The 25,386-nt window shown below is 43.7% G+C and overlaps 1 protein-coding gene across 1 annotated transcript in view; it reads left to right on the top strand.

Annotated features, from left to right (window-relative positions):
• Window positions 1-25,386, top strand: part of DMD (dystrophin) — a 1,354,185-nt gene that overhangs the window by 572,999 nt on the left and 755,800 nt on the right. The window contains exons 30-33 of the mRNA XM_056862020.1: window positions 5,677-5,838; window positions 9,776-9,886; window positions 21,644-21,817; window positions 21,913-22,068. Of these exons, the coding sequence (XP_056717998.1) occupies window positions 5,677-5,838; window positions 9,776-9,886; window positions 21,644-21,817; window positions 21,913-22,068 (603 nt within the window). The remainder of the gene's footprint in view (window positions 1-5,676; window positions 5,839-9,775; window positions 9,887-21,643; window positions 21,818-21,912; window positions 22,069-25,386) is intronic.

Below are 25,386 nucleotides of genomic sequence, written 5' to 3'. Positions count from 1 at the left end.
GATTGGGAGAATTTTTTTGAAAAATAGGCACAAGGTTTCAGCTGACCGTTCTCGTCCCGTTGCAAGAGAGCCCTCCCCATGGCAACGTCAGAGGCATCGACCTGGACCACGAAAGGTTTTTCACAATCAGGGTGCGCGAGAACGGGTTCGGACGAGAAAAGCAGCTTGAGCGTATCGAAAGCCTGCCTGCAGTCCGAAGTCCATTGCAGCCTAGCAGAGGGCAAGGCGGCTCCCGCCCCTTTCCCTTTTGTGCACAGGAGCGAAGTGAGAGGGAGCGCTACCTGGGCAAAGTTAGGGATGAAGTTTCGGTAAAAGTTAGCGAAGCCCAAAAACTGCTGTAAATGTCTGCGTGTGGTGGGGGGGTCCCACTCCATTACCGCCCGAACCTTCTCGGGATCCATCTCTAAACCTTGATGGGAAATCACATACCCCAGGAAAGTGATGGAGGGTTGATGGAAATCACATTTAGAAACCTTTGCAAACAGTTTGTGCTCGCGCAGCCGCTGCAGCACCTCGCGCACCAGTTGTACGTGCTCCTTCATGGTTTTCGTATAAATGAGGATATCGTCCAAGAAAACCACCACCCCGCGGAACAATAAATCATGAAGTACTTCATTAATCAATTGCATGAACACACTCGGAGCCCCTGAAAGTCCGAACGGCATCACTAAATATTCAAACATTCCAAAACAACTGGAGAAGGCAGTCTTAGGTTCGTCCCCTCCTCGTATGCGGACTCGGTGGTAAGCCTCCACCAAATCCAATTTGGTGAAGATTCGGCCCTCTTTCAATTGTGCGAGAAGGTCTGGAATGAGAGGGAGGGGGGTATGCATTAGACTGAGTGACAGCATTCCGTCTACGGAAATCAATACACAGTCTTAAGTCTCCCGTCTTTTTCTTGACAAAGAAGGCGGGGGCCGAGTATGGAGCCTTAGACGGGCGGATAAAGCCCCGCGCTAAATTGGTGTCCTAATATTCTCGCAACACCGCCTTTTCATTAGGACTCATGGGGTAGACCTTCCCTTTGGATAATTTGCCATCCCCCACTATTTCAATAGCACAGTCCGTCTCCCGGTGGGGGGGCAATTCGTCGCATTCCCGCACGTCAAACACATCGGCAAACTGGGAATACTCGCTGGGAAGCTGGGGCAGGGAAGTCTTGATGGAAGGGGCCCCCACGAGGGCAGCTGCGGGAGTGTTAAGTACTCGGTCTTTATCATGGAATTCACACGGGTTGCGGGGAAAGGTGAGCGTCCGCTCAACCCAGTCTATTGAGGGATTGTGCCCCAGCAACCAATTCATCCCTAACACAACGGGTGCGGCGATGGGGGCGATGGTAAAATACAGTCGTTCCCAATGCTCCCCTATGGCCATGACGACCGCGGCGGTGCGGTGAGTTACAGGTCCTTTTTTAAAGTCACTGCCATCCATCTGGGAAAAGCAGATGGGTTCAGGTAGCCGCTTTCGCTTAACTCGCAATTGTCGGGCAGCCTCTTCGCTTATCAGGGTGCGGGCACAACCCGAGTCAACTAGGGCCGTAAATTCTAACTTGGGCCCCCCTTTAGGCAATGAGAGATTAACCTTTGCATACACATTGTCTTCCTGAGCGCTTACCATCAGTGGAGCTCCTTGCACAACGTTCGGAGCGGTCTGCTGAGGAGCCCCCTTTACAGCAGACCGATGGCGTTTTTTGCCGGCATGTCCCAGTCCTCCTCCTCGCTGGAGGAAGCAGATGCGGTATTTGTAATCCGTGACTCCGATGAGTCAAAGGCTTCATTTGTAATCCGTGGCCCCGATGGGCCAGAAGAGCCCGAGGCTTCGACCTCGGCGCGTGCGTGCAAGGCCGAGGGTGTGCCCCGTCGGCTTGGTGCGCCGCTCCGGCAGCGAGGTTGCCCCTCGGGAGGGGGCTCCTCAGGTTCGGTCATTGCCGGACGAGACGGTCCCGGACGTCCGGGTCGGGAAGGGCATTGAGAGGCAAAGTGTCCTTTCCCCCCGCAAACGAGACAGACCCCGCTCTCAAAGCGTTTGCGGCGTTCGGTCACAGATGGTCCTCCCCCCGAGGGGGGACGAGAGTCCTTCGGACCGCCGGGCCTGTCTCCACGGGTCTTGGTCTCCCGTCCGGTGCGTTGTCGGGACAGGAGTAACAGCTGCTTTCGGTTCTCGATGTCGGCGGCGTGACGAACCCACCCTTCGACATCGGGTGGATTACCTTGCATGAAGGCCCAGTGCTGCAATTCCGGGTTCAAACCTTCGCGGAAATATTGCACCCTGGTAGCTTCACTCCAGTCCAAAATTTTGCTCGAGAGCGACTGGAATTCACTCGCATACTGCGTGACTGACTTAGTCCCTTGGCGCAGTTGTAGCAAGGCGGTTTTTGCTCGCTCACCCAAATGCGGGTCCTCAAAACGGTGTCGAAGTGCGATCATGAAGTCATCAAGACTTCGCAAGACTGGGGAGCGGAGCTCATACTGCAGTATCATCCAGGCGGCCGCCTCACCTTGTAGGAGGGACGCCACGTATTGGACCCGGGATTCTTCCGAGATAAAAGTCCGGGTCTGTTCGCGCATAAAAATGTCCACTTGCACCATAAAAAACGTCAGCTGGTCACTCGACCCGTCATACGTGATCTTCAGATCTCGGCGGGCCGGTGGAGCGGGACGGATGGGAGGTGCGGGAGCCACAGGTGGACCTGGTTGCTGCCCTCCGGCCGCCGGAGCCACGGGTGGAACCTGAACCTTCAGGTCGTCCATGGCTTGAGCCATGTCCAGAATCACCGCGTTCATGGCATCCATCCGGTCCAGTAATTCCTGGCGCTCTTCCTGCCAGCGCTGCCGCTCCTCATCCATCTGGTGAAGCAGCAGGGCTTCCTTTTGGGCGGGATCGTCCTCGAACTCCAACCCGTGAACCGCAGTCCGTCGTGACCGCGCATCGCTCTGCGGGAGCGACCAACCCCGGGGAGATTCCAGCCAGGTATTCAAGCGGGTAGGCTTGGGCTTTGTACCCAGACCCAATCCCGAGTCAGCTCCACTGGGCGTCTTCCCAGTCGACTTCCCTTCCGAAGGGGCCAGGTCGGGCTGTTTGGGTACGGTGCTGTCCTTCTTGTCGTTGTCATCCCCGTTGCCTGCCATAGCTGTCCAAGAACGGTACAGGAGCAGGACAACGAGGCAGAAGACTTGCAACTTAATGTGAGGGTTCCCAATCTCCCTGTGCAAACTCCATAAAATCACTTGCTCAGACGGTCATGCAGAAACAAGGAACTTTATTGGAAGCTTCAGAGAAGTATAGGCCTTACACTGGTAAAGTTGCAAGTGTTAGCCATTTCACAAAGACAGGATTATAACCCCTACAGGGAAACAGATGTCAAATGTATGTTATGGGAATCTACGAGATAATAGTGCATGGTACAGGAACATCAAAGACCTCAGGAAGCTCATTATTGCTATCTGCCTACCAAGGCCATAGCTGGTGGGAGGGAGTCGGAGAGAGCAAGGGAGGTGGACGTGGGAAGAGACATTCCAATCTGGGGCCTGCTAGCCGCAGCGCCTGAACCAAGGAAAGGCAAAAGGTCTGGACTGCTTTTACGAGTCCAGGGGGGGAACACACAAGGCAAAGGCGTACAGACCCTCACAGACACTAGTAAGGGGCAAAGGCAAGGTACATGGCATATATGGAAAAGCAAAAGGAGATAACTGGTAACCCAGGCAACCCCCCTTCCAGAGGCAGGAAGGAGTACTTGGCGATTCCCACAGTATGGGAATCTATGAAGATTAAACACGGGACATGGACTGGCCTTGGACAGAATAGCAAAACAACACCTGGAAGTACAACCACGAACCATCCTCATGGCCTGTTCCTGACAGGCTGTTGGGGGAAAAAAAATCAGAAAAATTCAGATCCAGCAAAATTTAGCCCGTTTTTATTCGGGAAATGCCAAAATCCGAACTCCCCCAATTCGGATCCATGGAATTCGGCATGCAATTCGGAGTTTGCGAATAAATTCGGCCATTTAAAGCCATTAAAAACACATTCACGCCTTTCCGTGGCTCCGGGGGGGCATGTTTGGAGGTAGACATCCCAACCTTTCAGTGTAGCTTGAGGGGACCCTTCTTGCAAGGACCCCCAAGCTTTGTAAAGATTGGTCCAGGGGGTCTCAAGATATGGGGCCCGGAACGGGTCCCCTCCAAAATCTCCCATTGGAATAAAGCCATAGAAAACACATTCACACTTTCTGCGGCTCCAGGGGGGGCATGTTTGGAGGTAGAGGTCCCAAACCTTCAGCTTGAGGGAACCCTTTTTGCAAGAACCCCGAAGTTTTGTAAAGATTGGGTCAGGGGGTCCCGAGATATGGGGCCCAGAAGGGGTCCCCCAAAAAATCACCACCAGAGGAAGGAAATGGAAAATAACCTCTGGTTCTCATTTTCCTTGAATTCGCCTTGCTGAAGTCACCTATTGCAGCCTGATGGTACATATGTACATACATAAATACAATATGCAGATATTTTGGAAAATTTTAATGTCTGAAGTGATGCTGTGACTGTGTTCGTCCCAGGATACAACAAAGAAATAAGTGCTATTACATACCACTGAAGGTTTGTAGGGCATATGCTTTTTTTCCAACATGTGCTGCAAATGGCAACTATGGGTGCAAAGAGACACTATGACCGTGTTTCCCATTGGTGAACATTTTAGGAAAAAATGGATTTCCCATAGTATAATAATGTGCCCTTGACTTCAATGATACACTTCACATGCACTTGAAAAGCTGGTTATTCAAGTTTATTACACTGCTTGACCTTCAAATTCAATGACTGAGTAGACCTGTTAATTTTGTAGCACAGTGAATAATGCAAAGTTGATGCTATTATTGTTTTAAAATATACTACATATATTATAATGTGTTATAATATTATTTAAACTAATTTCTGAAAAGCCAGAAAATGAAAAATTGAGACAAGAATGATTTGTGCCATCCTAAACTATAAATTATGGAGAAAGAGGTAACTATACAAAATTCAAAGTGAGACAAATCCCCAAGTAGAAAAATTAAGTTGTCATATAGGAAAGAGGATGCAACTTGCTATTGTAATCTTAGGATGAGTTTGACTATTGTACTGTTCAGATTTTGTAACATTTAATGCTGAATTTTTAAGGAATACTTTAAATAAGGTGAGGAATGAACTATAAAGAGCCTTAGAGGCGCAGGGATTTAATTGTTCCTTTAAGGACTACTATTTAAGTCATGTCCTTCAGAACTATTTATACCTTCTGTATGAGAGTTTGTTTTATAAACAGATCTTTTATCCCTCTCACTTATTGAAGTGGATTGTCTTAAAATGGACTGTGATGACGGTAATGAAAGAAGATCTCTTGGGAGACATAATGAGATCAAGAGGTCCTTTAGGCCTTAGAATGAAAAACTGTCCTTAGAGAGTGGTTGAACTTAGTTTTATAGTCTCTATTTAGAATTACTAAATGTTTGCTTTGGTTCTTTGGGGCTGGTTTAAATATCAAAAAATGTATTTGCGCTCATTTCTTTTTTAAAAAGCAAAATGGCGGGCAAAAAGAGATGTTTATCTTATAAAAAGGTGATTGTGCAACATTTGGACATTCATCTTTGAACTAAAATCCATGTTTTTCAATGAAGACATAGATATTTCAATATCTGATTTTTTTCAGGCTGTGAGAAGACAAAAGGTTCTTGAACAAAGTATCCACTCTGCCCAGGAGATTGACAAAACCCTTCAGTTAATCCAAGAGTCCCTGACTTTTATTGATCGTCAGTTAGCAGGTTACATTGCAGACAGAATCGATGCAGCACAAGTACCTCGAGAAGCGCAGGTAAGATTTATGGATTTAAATCTTAAGTAGCTTTGTCATTAAAGTGGCCACTAAAACTCTAATTGTTTTGTTTTGTTTACCCAATGATGGTGGCATTTAAAATTTTCAGTGATCTGAATTAGGAAGTACAGTTTGCAATCCCTACTTGCCACATTACTGTCTGGAATACAACAGCAGCAGTACACATAGTAATATGGGTCTTCTATAGGTCACATTTATTTTACAGTAAAACAATGTTTTACATTAATTGTATCTTTCTTTAAACTAACATAAAATTATTTTATGACATGAAATTAGGTCATTAAATGTTGGTGAAGGTTGTGCTATTACTTTAAGATAGCAAAATGGATACTGTAAGTCCTCACTGTGGTATTTTTTCATGCCATCAGCCACTCATCACCTTTACTGCTTTTAGTTGACTTCCTAGTAAAGCTGATTAGATATCCCATGGATTGAGTTAGGCAATCACAGGTGCTCTGTTAATTACTTGGATTGGCATGTTCATACACATAATCTAATATGAAAGGAAATGTATTTTAATATCCTTGTATTTTTTCTTCTTAATTTTGTATGCAACAAATGACACTTTAGCTGAAGTGAATGCAATTTTCTGTTTAATACATGTAATTAAATCAGTTTTTTTCTAAATGGTGATTCAAATGCTAATGTTTTCTTCCATTTGATTATGAACATATTTGAACAGTCATATACTTCACAAAAAACAAAAACCATACATCTAAGAAATACATTGGTGATTATTTTGGTACTTTTCTGAAGTTTTCTAAACTGTAAGCTCTGTGCTTTTGGACCTAATATAGTTTGGTTTTTAAAAAATCAACAACTAAAGGATAAGTTTGATGATGGTTTACCTTCTTGTTTAACATCACATCCATCTGGTGGTGATACTGTGAAATGCAGTCATCCTAAAAATGGATGCGTGCTATTTTAAAAATAAAGAAGGGTTCAATTTTTGTTAACAAAAAATAATAACAAAGAAAGTCAGCATCACTGCTACATCAGACTTGTTTAAAAATTGGGGGAATTTAACACCCCTATTTCAGATTTTTATGCAGACCTAGAGGGTCCCCTAAGTGCAGAAACACTTGTTTGGGGAAGGTGTGCCCCCTATCTGCAGATTTAAGTATCTAAAGGCAGGGGGCACACTTTGGAATTAGATATAATCATCATCATCATCTGTGTTTTTAGTTCTCCTTTCTCACTGAGACTCAAAGTGTAAATCGATAATAGCCCATATGAAGAGACAAATGAGCAATATACTAGGATAAGGATAAGTATTACCAAAATCTGAATAAGCGCAGGATATTAGGCATGATATAGAGCAGGTGTGTCCAATCTTTTGGCTACCCTGGCCCACATTGGAAGAAGAAGAATTGTCTTGGGGTGCACATAAAAAACACTAACACTAGCGATAGCTGATTTATAATGCTTCATAATGTTTTATGATTTTGTGTTGGACTGCATTCATAGCCGTCCTGGGCCACATGCAGCCCAGGGGCCGCAGTTTGGACAAGCCTGATATAGAGTGTAGATATAATGAAGAAAAAATGATATGACATCAGTAGAAAACAATGTATTGACAACATGCAGTAAATTGGTAATAACATCCTCTACATAGTTGTATAATCCAAAGTCCCTTACTCTTTATAAAGCACCTTCCTGAACTATGCTGTTACAGTGTAGCCCTAATGTCTTTATACTATAGCCCTCCAGGTGGTGGCTGGAGATCTCTTGCTATTACAACTGATCTCCAGGCGACAGCAATCAGTTCACCTGGAGAAAATGGTCGCTTTGGAAGGTGGAGTCTATGGCATTATACTCCATTGTAGTCCCTCCCCACCCCAAACCCTTCCAGGTATTTCCCTCCCCAGAGCTGGCAACCCTAGCCAAATCTGAGGATATTTAAATCTGGTGATTGGAGCTCTGCATGGCCAAAACAGTTCTACAAATCTGAGGAACACCCTAAGTTTGCATAAAAATAAAAAATAAAAACATTGGGGAGTTTAAAAAAAATGGTAAAAAGAGTCGTAGCTTCAAAAAAGGAAGCCCTCTGTGGCAGTTGCTAGGCAACCACAGTATTATAAGGCTTGAATTCTTGCAGTAAAAGGTAGGGTGAGGGGGCTGGGCCATTTCCAGGGCTGTTTTGGCCTTTGAGGGAGGGCTCATCAACCCTAAGCCTGGGAGCAACTAGTGGGTGTCTTGATACCACCTGTCTTGCATGACTCACCTAGGCCTGGCTGCTTGCTACTGTTCAACAGCAGCCACCTTATGAAAGCCAGTGTGGTATAACAGTGAGAGCTTCAGAGTAGGGTCTGGCAGACCCAGTTTCAAATCACCAGTCTGCCAGGGAAGCTCACTAGGTGATGGTGGGCTAGTCACATTGTTTCAGCCTAACCTACCTCACAGAGTTGTTCTGAGGATTAAAGGGAGATGAGGATAATGTAAGCTTCTTTGGTCCCCACTATGGAGAAAGGTGGGATATGAATAAAGTAAATCAATATTAAATTTAGCTGAAAATGGGAGGGAGATAAAGGGTAGATTGGTGGATGGCTGGACTAGAGAGAATAAGGCAGGGAAAGAGGACAAAATATGGACATTGCCTGGAGGAGAGAAAGAGGCAATAGTGTGGAGAGTGGTATTCAGGGGAAAGGGAGATGCCCTCTACAAGTTCTTGAGGGTTCCCTATGATGCAAGTGTGGGCCTGGCCCAGTGGCTGGCACCACACAACTGGGCCTTAGTTTTCCAAGAGGCTGCAGGGGAGGGGGGAAGCTTAAGGCCGAGTGGCAGATAAAGGTAGATTGGCTGTTGGGTAGGAAGAAGATAGGGTTGCCAACTCCTTGTTAGAAAATTCCTAGAGATTTAGATGTGGGGTTTGGGGAAGCTGGGGTTTGAGGAGGGGAGGGACCTCAGAAGGGTATAATGCCATAGACTTCGCCATCCACAGTAGGGCTGTTGAAAAAAAAATTCGGTATAGTTCGGCTTCGGCAAAATTCGGCCCGTTTTTATTCGGGCCGTGCCGAAGTCCAAACTCCCCCACTTCGGATCCCCAGAAATTCGGGGGGATCTGGAGTTCGGGGGAAAATTCGGCCCCCCGCACGCCTTCAGTGGGATTCCCTTCAGGATTCGCCCGCATGCCTTCAGGGGGGCTTTAAATAGATTTGCGCCTCCCGGCCGGGACGCACAAATCTATTTAAAGGGCCTACCGCGCGCCTCCAGGGAAGCTCCAGCTGGAAGGCGCAGATCTGTTTAAAGGGGCTGAATTCGCCGAATTTATTCAGGAACACCCCGAACTCGGTGAATTCGGCTCCCCGGTTTCCCCCCTTTTTGCGTTCGGTTCGTCCCAACCGAAAAACCGCCGAATTGCGGGAAATTCAGCTGTTTTTTGGTTCGGACCGAACCGAATCAACAGCCCTAATCCACAGCAGCCATTTCTTCCAGGAAAACTGACATTGCCAACCTCCAGTGGGAGCTGGATATCACCTGGAATTGCAAATATTCTCCAGATGACAGAGATCAGTTCCCCTAGAGAAAACGGCTGCTTTGGAGGGTGGACTGTATGGCATTATACCCTGCTAAAGTCACTTCCCTCCCCATACTTTGCCCTTCCAAGGCTCTACTCCCAAATCTCCAGAAATTTCTCAACTTGGAGCTGGCAACTTTAAAGAGAAAAAAAGCAAGAAAAGTGAGGAGTCTATGGGGGCTTTCAGAAAGAGAAAATAGTGGGGGAGTGGGAGATGGGATGCCTCCTGCAAGTCCTTGAGGGTTCCTACTTGTTGTTAAATAATATGAAGATTAAGGAAAAGTTGAACACAACAGTATCACAGTGATTTTATCCAGATATTGTATATAAATATTTTATATATATTCTTATGAAAATTATTGACTTTGATTTCAAACACATCTGCATTTTCCCCCACAGAAAATTCAATCAGAGTTGACAAGCCATGAGATTAGCTTGGATGAAATGAAAAAACGGAACCGGGGTAAAGATGCTGCCAAAAAAATATTATCCCAAATCGATACTGCACAGGTTTGTAAATTTAACTTCCCCATACATATACTGTTTAAATCCCTTCTTTAAAATACACAACTGATAGGAACTAATAGTTAACAAATAAAACAACTATTCTTCTTTACCTCAAAGTCTTTCCCCACCCAATTCAGTGAGAAGGTTCTTTAAACTTGTTTGTCTTGAGCAACAACCACCTGTCTCATGTCACGTAGTAAACTGCTTTTGTAACTGAAGGAAATCTAAAAAGCATTTTTTTCTGTGGCTTGGGAGTCAGTTGTTCCAAAAAGTAAGATCAAAGTTCCCTGTGCCTAGTAACATATCTGGTCACGTCTGCATGGATTTGGTTTGGTTTCTGCAATACATGTCAACAGGATTATGGACACTGTAAAGGCCACTTCTTGGAAACTGGATTTTTTCCATCACCATCCTGGCTATTGAAGTCCTGTCTTATTCTAATTTGGGTTCCTCTTGTTCTGGTTATCAACAGCTCTTTAACTGAGTGTACTTTTTACTAAGTCCTTGAAATAAGCTTGTTATAGGCTCCTCTGGGATGGCATGGGGACCAGAGTGGGAAAGTCCAACTTCCCCACCCTCCCTGGAGCCTGTTTGACTATTACTTGCCATAGAAACAATAGCCCACACTCACTCACTGGGTATCTACCACACCCTGTCACTTTGAGATCTGAGTCAGTGTCTGACAGGCCTACTTCTACTTTTTTCTGTCATAAGCACACATCTCTCATTCATTTAACCATGCAGCCTGGCTCACTTAAGAGCTAGTGTACACATAATCCTATCTTCATATACCTAAGGAAACTGGAGACAACACAAGCTCTTTTAAACAAAAAAAAATCTAATTTTATTTTGGGAAAACAGATTAAGAAGGAAAGGTGGCGGCAATTACTTGCAGGAGAGAAATAAAGACAATGGAACAATTTCACACACATGGGAGAACACAAAACAGATAAAACATCAGCTGGCGCAGATTTTCTACACATGAGGTATAGCTACAGTAGAGCCCAAACATATTGGATGAAAGTGCTTGTAATCATATTCAGCGACCTTGAAATTGTTATTCCAGTAAGACCGGAAACAATTTTATTAAATTATTTTCCAGATAAACCAAAGGATATTTGAGTTATGTTTCTCCATATGCTAACGGTTGCTAGAACAAATCTTGTGATATATTGGGAAAGCAATTAATTCCCTGATTTAAATAATTGGCTTCATAAAGTTAAAGAAACCTATGCTTTAATTAAGTTGACGTATTATAATAACAACAGAAATACAGAAGAACTGGATGCTTGCTGGAATGTAATAATTTCAAGGATGGAAATAACACTCCAATGTGTAAATTGCAGAGAGGTAGTGATGTAACAATCATGAGGATTTTAGATAGAGTATGGCTTGGTTCACTGTTATGAGTATTTTAGTTATGTTAGCAGCACGGTTTGAGTTTATTTTCAAGAATTTGTATTATTAGTATTTTAGTAATGTTATATTTCCATTTTTTATTGTTATATTCTCATTTTCTCTTAATAAATTCTAAAAAACAAACAGATAAAACAACACACAAAGCTAACACAACCTGGATAAATTGGTTCCCTAGCTTACTGACCTACAGATTCTGAGCCTTGTCAGCCTGATAAGGGCCTCTCTGGAAAGGGACCTCCTCTTCTCTTGGTGGCTCCCGGGGAAGGCAAATATAACTCTCATTTAAGGTTTTTATCATTTTTTCTATGAGCACACCCCCTTACATGGGTAGGTGCTCTTTCCTGCTACTAAGTCATCTTAGTGATACCTCTTGGAGTAGAAACCTTATCTCTTTCTGTGGGGCTTTGTCATTTGCTGGTCTGTTCCCAGTCTTGCTAAAGAGGCTGCCCAAAGAGCCTCTGCTGCTCCTGCTGGGTGGAGGCAGAACTTGGTGAGCTCATGGGCTAGTCCTGGGTTAGCGCTTAGTTGCCCCAGGAAACATTGGGAAACAGAGGGAAATTCTGGTGGAGGAGCTCCAAGTGAAGGATCCTCATGGAGGAGCTCCAGCCTCATGCTCCTCGAAGACAGCCTTGGGAACAGATGGGTCAAAGGAATCTACCATGCAAGGGTCTCCTGGATTTCCCTTCTTCCCCCCAGGGCATGTTTGTGGCTCCTCAGGTCCTCCTCTGAAGCTTCTGAGTTGGAATCCAGAACCAGCTCACTGGGGGTTATTACATCTTCTTGGTGAGATTGTCCATTGCTTTGGAGCTGGGGGCCATCAATATTCTGATGCCAGCAAGGTGTTAGTGGTTAAGAGCGGTTGATTCCCCACTCCTCCACATGAGCAGCAGACTCTAATTTGGTGAACCAGGCTGGTTTCCCCACTCCTCCACATGAAGCCTGCTGGGTCACCTTGAACTAGTCACAGATTGTAAGCCAGTTTGAGACTCCTTAAAGGTAGAGAAAATCAGGGTATAAAAACGAACTCTTCTTCTTTTTCTTGATAACATCCAGCTATAATTATCTTTTATATCTCCAGATTTTGCTGTTCCCAGTTCTGTGGAAGCCATTGTTAGAATTTTTCTGTAGAAGAAAGGAAATCCATGCAATTGGCTAGTTTTCATGCAAGCAGTGAAGCCATTTATAATATACCTGCAGGCTATCTATTGTAAGGAAATTCTATTACAAATTCTATTACAATCCATTGTAAGGAAATTCATGATCAGGCTCACATTGTGTGTGTGTGTTAAGTGCCGTCAAGTCGCCTCCAACTCATGGCGACCCTATGAATCAAAGTCCTCCAAAATGTCCTATCTTTGACAGCCTTGCTCAGGTTGTAAATTGACGGCTGGGGGTTCCTTTATTGAGTAAATCCATCTCTTGTTGGGTCTTCCTCTTTTCCTGCTGCCCTCAACTTTTCCTAGCATGACTGACTTTCCCAGTGACTCTTGCCTTCTCATAATGTGACCAAAATACGATAACCTCAGTTTAGTCATTTTAGCTTCCAGGGTCAGTTCAGGCTTGATTTGATCTATAACCTACTGATTTGTTTTTTGGCAGTCCATGGTATCCGTAATACTCTTCTCCAACACCATATTTCAAAAGAATCTACTTTCTTCCTATCAGCTTTCTTCAATGTCCAGCTTTCACACCGATACATAGTAATAGGGAATACGATGGCATGAATTAACTTAATCTTGGTGGCCAGTGACACATCCTTATACTTCAGAATCTTTTCTAGCTCCTTCACGGCTGCCCTTCCCAGTCTCAATCTCCTTCTGATTTCTTGGCTGCAGTCTCCCTTTCTGTTGACGATGGAGCCATTGTCCTCAACAATTTCAATTTCCTCATTCATAGAATCATAGAATTATAGAGTTGGAAGGGACCATCTAGTCCAACCCCCTGCACAATGCAGGACATTCACAACTAACACCCCCCCACACACACACACACACCCAGTGACCAGAAGATGGCCAAGATGCCTTCACCCTCATCATCTGCCTAAGGTCACAGAATCAGCATTGCTGACAAATGGCCATCTAACCTCTTCTTAAAAACCTCCAGGGAAGGAGAGCTTACCACCTCCCGAGGAAGCCTGTTCCACTGAGGAACTGCTCTGTTAGAAAATTCTTTCTAATGTCAAGACCGAAACTGTTTTGATTTAATTTCAATCCGTTGGTTCTGGTCCGACCTCCTGGGGCAACAGAAAACAACTTGACACCATCCTCTCTATGACAGCCTTTCAAGTGCTTGAAGATGTTTATCATATCCCCTCTCAGTCTTCTACTCTTCAAGCTAAACATACCCAGCTCCTTCAACCTTTCCTCATAGGACTTGGTCTCCAGACCCCTCACCATCCTTGTTGCCCTCCTCTGGACATGTTCCAGCTTGTCTACATCTTTCTTAAATTGCGGTGCCCAAAACACAGTACTTTCTTAAATTGCTGTGCCCAAAACACAGTACTGAACACAGTACTCTAGGTGAGGTCTAACCAGAGCATACTCTAGGTGAGGTCTAACCATAAAGCGATACCATCACTTCACGTGATCTGGACACTATACTTTTGTTGATGCAGCCCAAGACCGCATTTGCCTTTTTAGCTACCGCATCACATTGCTGACTCATGTTCAGTGTTTGGTCTACTAAGACCCCAAGATCCTTTTCACACACACTACTGCACAGGCAAGTTCCCCCATCCTATAATTATGCATTTGATTTTTCCTACCTAAATGCAGAACTTTACATTTGTCTTTGTTGAAATGCATTTTATTAGTTTTAGCCCAATTCTCCAGCTTGTCAAGATCATCCTGTATCTTGGCTCTGTCTTCTACATATTTGCTACCCCTCCCAATTTAGTATCTGCAAATTTAATAAGCATCCCCTCTATTCCTTCACCCAAATCATTTATAAAGATGTTGAACAACACAGGGCCCAGGACAGATCCCTGAGGAACTCCACTAGTCACCTCTCTCCAAGTGGACGAGGAACCATTAACTAGCACTCTTTGGGTGCAATCTGTCAACCAGTTACAGATCCACCTAACAGTAATAGGATCTAAACCACATTTTCCCAATTTGTCAACTAAAATACTATGTGGAACCTTATCAAAAGCCTTACTGAAATCTAGATAAACTATGTCTACAGCATTTCCCTGATCCAGCAAGGTAGTAACTTTCTCAAAAAAGGAGATAAGATTTGTCTGACATGACTTGTTCTTGAGAAACCCGTGCTGGCTCTTAGTGATCAGGTCCATCCTTTCTAAATGCTAAAGGACTGATTGTTTGATGATTTGTTCAAACACTTTTCCCAGTATAGAAGTCAAGCAGATGGGTCAGTAGTTACCCGGATCTTCCTTTTTCCCCTTCTTGAAGATGGGGACAACATTTGCCCGCCTCCTATCTTCTGGCACCTCACCTGTTTGCCAAGACTTTTCAAAAATAATGGACAGAGGCTCAGAAATTACATCTGCAAGTTCTTTGAGTATCCTTGGATGCAATTCATCTGGCACAGAGGATTTTGTTTCATTTAAAGAAACTAGGTGTTTGTGCACTACCCCAATACCAATTCTAGGCTGCAAATCCCTTCCCTCATCATGTGTTCTATTTAAGTCATGTTGAGCACCACTTCCATCGCAAGAAAAGACTGAGGAAATGTAGGAATTGAGGAGTTCTTCCCTCTCTTCATCTCCTGTTACAATGTCACTTTCTGGTCCCCTCAATGGACTTATCTTGTCCTTATTCTTACTCTTACTCTGTACATGGGAAAAGAACCCTTTTTTGTTATGTTTAGCATCTCTGGCTAGCCTAAGCTCATACTGAGCTTTAGCTTTCCTAATGCTCTCCCTACAAGCACTAGTTATTTGTTTATATTTCTCTTTGGTAATAAGGCCCTCCTTCCACTTCCTAAATGAGTCTTTTTTATTCATCAAATCTTTAAAAAGCTGTTTATGGAGCCACCCTGGCCTCTTTAGGCTCCTCCCATTTTCCCTTCTCATAGGAATGGTTTCGGATTGCACCTTCAGTATTTCATTCTTAAGAAACTCCCACCCTTCTTGAACTCCCTTCTCCCTAAGTATTTCCAACCATGGGATTCTACCCAGCATAAGTTTAAGTTTGTTAAAATTTGCTCTCCTAAAGTCCAACCTATATGTCTGACTACGCATAGTTTTCCCTTTCCCCAAGATTGTAATTTCCAAGATTACATGGTCACTACTACCCAGAGTGCCTACTACTTTGACCTCATCAACCAGTTCTTCCCTGTTGGTGAGAATCCAGTCTAAGATAGCAGATCCTTTTGTTTCACTGTCCACTTTCTGGAACAGGAAGTTGTCAGCAAGACAAGTCAGGAATTTATTGGATCTTGCATTTTTAGCAGAGTTGGACTTCCAGCAGATATCCCAGTAATTAAAATCTCCTATGACCACCTTGTCCCGTCTCTTTGAGAACTTTGTAATTTGGTCCAGGAGAGTTTCATCCAAGTCCTCTGCCTGGTTTGGTGGTCGAGAGCAGACCCCCACCATAATATCATGATTATTTCTTACTCCTTTTATTTTTACCCATAACTCTTGACTGAACTACCATGCTCATATTCATGTACTTCTTCACATGTGTACACGTCTTTGACATACTTATGCTACTACTCCCCCCTTCCTTATCTGTCTATCCCATTTAAACATGTTGTACCCCTCAATCTTAATATTCCAATCGTGTCTGATATCCCACCAAGTTTCAGTAATGCCAATTAGGTCAAAATCCCCTTCCTGTATTAGGGCTTCAAGTTCTTCCTGCTTGTTTCCCATACTCTGCGCATTAGCGTACAGACATCGGAATCCATGGTTTATGTGCCCTGAGGTTTTAGTCTCTGAACTTACCCTCAAGTTTATGCTTCCTTGCATACATGGCACTCTCCGCAAATCTTTATTGTCCTCATCTCCAGTTATTGTCATCATGCTAGGCTTTAGATTCTTGTCTCACATTTCCATAGGATTTAGTCTAAAGCCCTCCTTATCAGGTTAGCAAACAAAAAACAGCAACAAATTGCACAATACTCAATTAAGTGGAAGCAATCGTGGTATTATTGTATCATATCCACTAATTGCATATATGATGGCACACATATATATATTAACATAACATTATGTGCACAACAACAAAATACCTATACAATGTAAAAGGTTTCAATTCAGTCTGGGGTATATAGCATATCCCCTTCATTTTCAGGAGGTGCACTTCCGATATGCCCTCATATATGCAGTTAGTGAATGAGCAAGAAAGGGTAATAATCTGTGAGCTTAATGAGTCTTCCCACCCTTTCTTTCACATCCTGGATATGTGCACCTGGTAGACAGCAGACCTCTCGAGACAAGAAGTTCAGTCGGCACAACTTAGACTCTACTCCTCTCAGTAGGGAATCCCCAATCCCCAGAACCCACCTCTTCCTAATTTGGGGAGCAGAAGCTCGAGTCCGCTCATTCATAGGAGCCAGAGGAATATCTTTCAAGCTTTGGGTTGGGGTAGCCCTTGTTCCAGTGGTCCAGAATCTATGGGAAGATCCTGGATCCAAGTGCTGATCAACAGAGGATCAAAATGAATCCTGACTTTCTTGCTCCTTCGTCCATGGACCCTCGTCCTGGGTTGGTTCCGCATTCATTTGTTGAAATGCTTTACTCCCCTCCTCCTCTTGCCCCCTAAAGAGTGCTTCATGAGTTCTGTCCACGAACTCTTCACCTTCCTTTATAAAATGGAGCGTGGACAAGCTTTCCTTAAGTCCCTGTATCTTTTCCTCTAGTAGAGCTACCAACTTACACTTGCTACAAGTGTAATTATTGTTACCCTCAGGTAAGAACACAAACATGCCACAGACCTTGCAAGTTACTGCCTCAGCTCCCTCACTAGCAACACTACTGTGATCCATTGTTGAAGTAGTTAAGCTTTTTTTTAGCATTTCTTTGACAGTTCCCCTGACAACTGCTCTCAAGGCTCCCCGCTTGTCAACCTTAAAGTTGTGTAATTCTCCTGTAGTCGTTATTTTTATCTTCTTGATGTTCAGTTGCAGTCCTGCTTCGGCACTTTCTCTTTTAACTTTCAGCAGTAGTTGTTTCAAGTCTTTGCTATTTTCTGCCAGTAATGTAGTATCATCGGCATATCTCAAATGCCAATAAAGGTTTGGATGGATGGATATCTCAAATTGTTAATGTTCCTCCCTCCAATTTTCACTCCACCTTTCTCTAAATCTAATCCAGCTTTCCTAATTATATGTTCTGCATATAGATGGAAGAGATAGGGAGATAAAATACATCCTTGTCTGACACCTTTGCCAAGTGGAAACCATTCCGTTTCTTCATATTCTGTACTAACTGTGGCCTCTTGTCCAGAGTACAGGTTGTGCATCAAAACGATCAGATGTAGTGGCACACCCATTTCCTTTAAAACCAGCTTAGCTTTTTGTGATCCAGACAGTCAAAAGCTTTGCTGTAATCTATGAAACACAAGCTGTCAGGCCTGCTCTCTGCTGAGACAGCCAGACTGTGTGTGTTTTGGTTCCACCAGGTGCGTTTCGTGGCCAGGCCTGTTAACTGTCAAATTCCTTTCGCTAACTCTTTTGGGGCAACTAAAGGAGGGCCATATCTCCACTAAGTTAGACTTGGTGGAAGCTTATTACAGAATCAGGATCCGGGATGGGGATGGGCCCCTAAAAGCCTTTTCCAGCTGCTTTGGCATGTATGAATTCTTAGTGATGCCGTTTGGATTAAAAGGGGCCACGGGGGTCTTCATGCAATTCATTAATGAGATCCTACATGACTTGTTATATAAAGGAGTGCTGGTTTATTTGGATGATATTCTCATTTACTCTAAAACTATGGACGAACACGTTGCCCTGGTGAGGGAAGTATTGCAACGTCTCAGAGACAATCAGCTCTATGCTAAGGTGTCCAAGTGCGAATTTCACCAAAAACAGTTGACTTTCTTGGGCTATATAATTTCACAACACGGTCTCACTATGGACCCTGAGAAGGTGCAGTCTGTAACCAATTGGGAACCACCCTCAACCCGTAAACAGGTTCAACTTCGCTCAAGTCGCACTCCCCATCACTGATCTCCTTAAAACTAAGGGAAAGGGAAATGCAGCCACATTGCCCTCGGCTAAAATCAATTGGACCACCCAGTGCCAAACCGCTTTCGATACTCTCAAGCAACTGTTTACCTCCGAACCGGTGTTAAAACTCCCTGATCCTGAACAAATGTTTATAGTCCAGGTTGACGCCTCAGACGTGGCAATGGGGGATTCGCTTTTACAGCAAGGGCGGGACGGTCTTCTGCATCTGTGCACTTACTTCTCTAAGAAGTTCGCACAGTCTCAGCTTAACTGGCCGATCTGGGAAAAAGAAGCAGCCGCCGTCCACCATGCCCTCATGGTGTGGAGACAGTTTTTGGAAGGTTCTAAAGTCCCTTTTGAGGTATGGAGCAATCACAAGAACCTGGAGGCGCTCGCGGGGGCCCGTAAACTGTCCGCGAAACAGGTACGCTGGGCGGACTTCTTTGCTCAGTTCCGTTTTGTATTAAAACATGTACCAGGGAAGCAGAATGTCCTGGCTGATGCTCTATCCAGACTTCCCCAATACCCAACCAAGATTGAACGCCCCACAGAGTCCCTGTTCACTCCTGCTCAAAGAGGTTTGCTGCCCACTCTAGCAGTCCAAACTCGATCGCAAGCCCGGCTCCCGCCACAGCCTTCGCATGGGGGGGACTCCAAGCCCAACCACGCCGGTCGGCCCGACCACACCACCCCCTCGCCTCCTTTGCCAGCTCCACCTGCACCCGGTCGCCCTGACAATCCAGCCATCCACCCCCCTCGGGGACATCAGCTTCCCCTCCCACAATGCCAGATAGGGTGGGTCTAACGGACTCTTTTTTGAACTCACTTTGTTCCGGTTGCCAAGCCGAACTCTCTCTGCAAATCCTCCCCACCGCTCTGACTGAACGTGGGGGTTTTTGGTACAAAGACTCTAAGCTGTATGTGCCTAAAGGACTACAGAAGGAAGTACTACAGCTAGTCCATGGAGCCAAGACCGCAGGACACTTTGGATTTCTGAAAACGTTACATTTGTTACGGAGACAGTTTTGGTGGGCAGGCATGCGAACTGACGTGGACTCGTTCACCCGCAGTTGCCCAGTATGTGCTGCTGTCAAAAGGTCCCAAGGTAACCCCCCCGGGTTATTGCAACCATTAGAGACCCCCACTAGACCTTGGGAAGTAATTGCAATGGATTTTATGACCGATCTCCCCCTCAGTGAAGGAAAAACTGTACTTTGAGTAATCACGGACCTGTTCTCTAAACAGGTGCATGTTGTCCCTTGTGCAGGTATCCCGTCCGCCCCAAAACTGGCCCGCCTCTTTGTGTCACATGTCTTCCGTCTCCATAGTTTTCCGCGCAAGGTGGTCAGCGACCGCAGAAGTAGCTATGTAGCTAAATTCTGGAAAGCTTTTCTAAAATTGGTGGGGGTGGAACAAGGTCTCTCTAGCGCTTTCCATCCCCAAACTGACGGCCAAACGAAATGGGTAAATGCTGTTTTAGAATGCTACTTGCGTTGTTATGTTAACTACCATCAAGATGATTGGGTTGAATTGTTACCCTTTGCTGAATATGCATACAATAATGCTGTCCATCAATCCACTGGGTATAGCCCCTTCCGGGCCGTGTATGGTCAGGACTTCGGCCCCCTTGGCCACAACAATGTCTCAGGGGAGGAGGAGGTGAAGGTGTAGCCAACTGGGTACACACTATTCAAACAACCTGGCCCTGGCTGATTAAAAACCTGGAACGGGCCAAACGTAAATACAAGGCTCAAGCTGACAAACATCGCTCACCAGGGAAGGATTACAGAGTGGGGGATATGGTTTACTTGTCCACCAAGAATCTGCGTTCCAACCGCCCATGTAACAAACTCAGTGCCAAGTACGTAGGACCCTTTCCCATTTCTCGAGTCATCAACCCAGTAACTGTGGAGCTCTCGCTCCCAAAGTCTTTAAGACGGATCCACCCCGTGTTCCATATCAGTTTGCTGAAACCGCATATTCCCTCCCCGGAGTGGCATCCTGAACCTCTCCCAGAACCACTGGTGATGGTGGGGGGGGGGGAGAACATTTTGAAATTGCAAAAATCCTGGACTCGCGTCTCCATCATGGTTCCCTCCAGTATTTGGTTCGTTGGAAACACTTCAGTTCTGCGCAAGATGAATGGGTGCACGCACGTGATGTTTCTGCACCCCGTTTAGTCTGTCAATTCCATACTGCTTACCCTCACAAACCAGTGCCCATGCACAGGACTGTGGGAGGGGGGCCTTAAGGGGAGCAGGATGTCAGGCCTGCTCTTCGCCAAGACAGCCAGACCGTGTATGTTTTGGTTTCACCAGGTGCTTCCTAAGGCCAGGCCTGTTAACTGTCAAATTCCTTTCGCTAACTCTGTGGGAACCCTCGTAAGGAGGGTAGTTGCCATGGCTGCCACCACTATCTGATATGACCAATGCTCTTCCATATAGGCCTTAGGCCGTGCCTTTAGTTCTCATTCGTGCCAACTTACCTGTTAGCTCTGTATACCTGTAGGTTTTCTAATAAATCAACTCTCTTTTGGACTACTCGTCTGTGGATGTTTTTTGTGGGATTACCACGGGGACAAGTGCTCACACAAGCTGATGTTCTTGTGAAATTCTCTCGTATGCGCCACTAACCAACGTATATTTGCAATATGATCTCTAGTGCCTCCTCCTTTTCTGAATCCAGCTTGAACATCAGGCATTTCTCATTCCATATATGGTAACAGCCTTCACTGTAAGATTTTGACCATTACTTTACTTGCGTGAGAAGGCTCACATTACTACCAATTTTATAGTTTATATAAAATGGCTTACTGCTGTCAATTAAATTTGCACAGGAGTTCCTATCAATCTAAAGAAAACCACAGGTAGCCCATTGGACAAGTGCTTGCCAACAGCCCATTTGATTTTCAGATTGACATGTTTGTATTGGTCTTTGGCCTTAATTACTTAGGTTTAGAAGGAAAAGTATGAGAACCTATGCCGGCAGTTTGGCTCTGTTCATTGGCCTTGTGCATATTGTCAAAAGGACAGTAAAGGACACATTCAGGATCTTCCAAAGTACGTAGAAATATTATTGCTCTATGTACCCTTTAAAGGGTTTTTTAAAAAACCATGCTGGCACTTGCATTTATTAGTAAATATGCTGCAGCAGAGTGTGGCCCACTGTGCATACTTTGCATCCAACTGTGTCATATTGTCTTTTCAGAAAAAACTACAAGATGTCTCCATAAAGTTTCGCTTGTTCCAGAAACCAGCCAATTTTGAGCAGCGCTTACAGGAATGCAAAAGAATTTTAGATGAGGTAAAATTGCAAGTGCCAAAGTTGGAACTGAGAAGTGTTGATCAGGAAGCAGTGCAGTCACCGCTGGATCATTGTATGGTCAGTATTTGGCATATGATACATTATGCATAACATGATCTCTCAGACTAGTCTGCCTTCTGCTTGAATGCTTTCTCTTTTTCTGCTTTGCCTAGAAATTGTATAAGACTCTTAGTGAAGTGAAATCTGAAGTGGAAACAGTAATAAAAACTGGCCGTCAGATTGTTCAGAAGCAGCAAACTGAGAATCCCAAGGAACTGGATGAAAGACTTACAGCTTTGAAATTTCAGTACAATGATTTGGGTGCCAAGGTATGTTGATCCAGTTTCAGTGCAAAATTAATTGCTGTGTCTCTTTTAAGAAGTGAAAGATGTATCTTCTCTTTAAGTGTAAATTCTTGTCTTAAAATAGTCCTGGAAAAAAATCATTATTTTTTAAAACTAGATATTGGGGGATTGAAAAATATCAGTTTCCCAGGTTCCGAATACCAGTTTGGTATTCATATCTAGGATTTGTGATTTGTGTGTGTGTGTGTGGGGGGGGGGATTCTGATATTTTTCAGCTCCATCATTCCCTGTGGGGAATGTTTCTGGGGGAAGGGTCTATAGGGGCTGTTTTTAAATCTACTGGAACCAAAATTTCAGTGGAGCTGCTGGTGCCTGTCCTTTAAATAACCCCAAGAGGTCCAATTCTATGGGACCCTGAATGATATGCCCCCAGCTATCCTCCATTGATTCCAATCAGAAAACAAATTTAAAAAAGTTCAGCCTGAGAATCCATTCTAATGTACAATCCAAGAATCACCTAAACCAAACAGTAACAGCGTTCAAGCCTAGCAAATATAAAAGCAGATAATCCAGCCACTGTTCAATCCAAGAATCCACAGCAGTGTCAAACTTGAGAATCCACTCCTGTGTACAACCCGAGAACCACACAAGCCAAACCGAATAGGAATGCTGTTGCAAGCCTGGCAAATGTAAAATCATAGAATCAAGCCATAGAAAACCCCCAGAATCTACAGCAATGTCAAACCTGAGAATCCACCACAAAAAGCAAACCTGACATGAAGCAACTAGAGCAAAGAACTCAATTTTGCACAGTAAACAAAAACCATTTAAAAGGTCATAATAAAAGAGAAATCAATCTGGTAAGCCAAAACCAAGCCCAGGAAGACACAGACACCTCAAAAAAGAAAGTAAAAGTAGTCCTGGAAGCCTTCAAACACTGGATCTTGATACTTCCAATTAATCCCAAATATTTCCAAGATTTTCTTGGTCCCATTTACCAGTATCTCAGAAAATCCCAGATACCATCCAGAGACCTGAATATATCCGAAAAATACTAATATAGCTTAGCTATATCTTAATGCACATCCCTAGGAAGAATATCTATTATATTTGGTGACAAATAAGAGTGGCCCAATTAAATATTCAAATAATGTAAACTATTCTTTTTCATATAAGTTTGAATCTTCCATTAAACATTTTGCATTCCTTCAAAAAATGATGTCTGTCATCTATTATTTATTTTTAATTCTGGAGCAATGAGAGAGATAGCACAACATGTGTTCTCCAAAAACAGATAGCAACTTCTCATTATCTTCACCTGTGGGTGAAAATAGTTATTGAGCTGGGGATTTCAGCTTGAAAAATAACTGGGAGGGACAGAAGGTTAAGCAGCCTCTCCCCACCAGCGCACAAACCAATCTTGCTGATGTAATCTGCCCAAAGTTATTTTGCCTAAAAATGCAGACACAAGAAGCACAGAGAACCATGTAACACAGTTTTCACAAGTATTAGCTATTTTGACAGAGATTACAAACACAGTGGTCGTTTATGCTGTAATTTGCAGCATGTTCCAGGCTGAAGTGCCCCGCATTTTTTTTTATTTCTTCACTCTGAACTGTCATTCCAGATGACACTGCAAAGTCGGTGCATACCTGGTTCACATTTCTGTAGAGCCCCTTTAATGTCACCTTTTGTATTGCTCCACCCCTGCATCGAAGCATTCACTGAAGGAAGCATGCAGAATTCTAGCTGCGGCTTAGCTATGCAAACTACTATTGCTAATGGCTATGCAAATAAACAAATGAAGGAGCAGGCAAGTGGGGTGTCTGGAATTTGTTTGACTTTCTCCTCTTGCATTGGGACCATGAATAGTCATTTTAAAGGTTGGATTTTAAAAATGAGCATTGAGCGAGGAGCAGAATTGACCCTGCATAAATGGACACAAACTGTATAAAAAAGAAACACCTTAAGATGGCAGTATTTCCTGATTTTCTTTTATAATACTTAAAGTAAAAATTAGGGCGAGAGAATATAACTGTAGTCCATGAATCTACACAGCCAGCCTTGGAATTATTTTAATACTTTTCTAGTTTAATCAATGGACTTGTAATAAAATTTAAAATTAAAATTGCATCTGCATTTATTATTCTTTCTAAAAATTCAGTGAAGTATCTCTTGCCCACATAATTGTGTATGTTCTTAACAACTTCAAAATGAAAGAGTCATTTTATAATTAGAAAAGTTCCTTCATCAGAGAAGGAAAGGAGCCAAGAATCAATGGTGTACAGAGGAGTTGTAGATCTGGCTCATCTTAAAAATGTGCAAATAGTAAATTAGGCAGATTAACAATGTAATCCTAAACAAGGTAGCAACATTCTAAACCCATTGAAGTCAATTGATTTAGAGGAATGTAACTTTGCTTAGAATTGCACCATAAGAGATTTAGTGGAAAGCATTCTGTTGCATGTATGAAAAATAATGGAGGAATCAACTAAGTTGTAATTCACTGTATGGTGAAAACTGTATCAAAATCATTTAAGGTTCTTTAAACCTATTGAATATGTCTTAACATTGTTGCTAATTGATGCAGCAGAGTTTTAGCAGTTTGTTGACTGGTAGTGAATGAAAAGGGGTGGTGAGTATTATTGTTGCTACAACATTATTTTCAAAATAACTGTGGCCTCTTGTCCTTGAACATTAAAACTATAATCAGTCCTGTTCCACAGAATAAGTAGCACCCCACTGAAATCAGTAGGTCATATTTCTGCACAGACAAGCATTTATTCAGGCTGCCTATTTAATCAGGTTTTCTGCCCATGCTCTTTCTAATGATAATATTTAAGCTTTCATAAGCAGTGGTTCTTGTAGGTTATACGGGCTGTGTGACCGTGGTCTTGGTATTTTCTTTCCTGGTGTTTCGCCAGCAGCTGTGGCAGGCATCTTCAGAGGAGTAACACTGAAGGACAGTGTCTCTCAGTGTCAAGTGTGTAGGAAGAGTAATATATAGTCAGAAAGGGGTTGGGTTTGAGCTGAGTCATTGTCCTGCAAAGAAGTAGCAAAGGTAATGTACTAAACATTGTTCTGTAAGTATCAAGATAATGTGCTAATGAGGGTGTGGTATGTTAATATGGAACCATTGTATATGAGAAAAGATGCAATGGTTCCTGTGTCTCTGCATCGCAGTAGAAAAGTTAAAGAACAAAGTAGATATGCTTTCTTGTTCCGAAGTGTTTCCAATCTCCGGGTCTGTTGAAATATTTCCTCCCTGTAGAGGCGTTCAAAATATTGTCGAAGGCTTTCACGGTCAGAGTTCATTGGTTCTTGTAGGTTATCCGGGCTGTG

Source organism: Euleptes europaea, chromosome 16 (genome assembly GCF_029931775.1).
Source record: "Euleptes europaea isolate rEulEur1 chromosome 16, rEulEur1.hap1, whole genome shotgun sequence".
In the NCBI taxonomy this organism is placed as follows: Eukaryota; Metazoa; Chordata; class Lepidosauria; order Squamata; family Sphaerodactylidae; genus Euleptes; species Euleptes europaea.
Note: the sequence above shows the minus strand (reverse complement) of the source record. Positions and strands in the feature narration are given on the sequence as shown.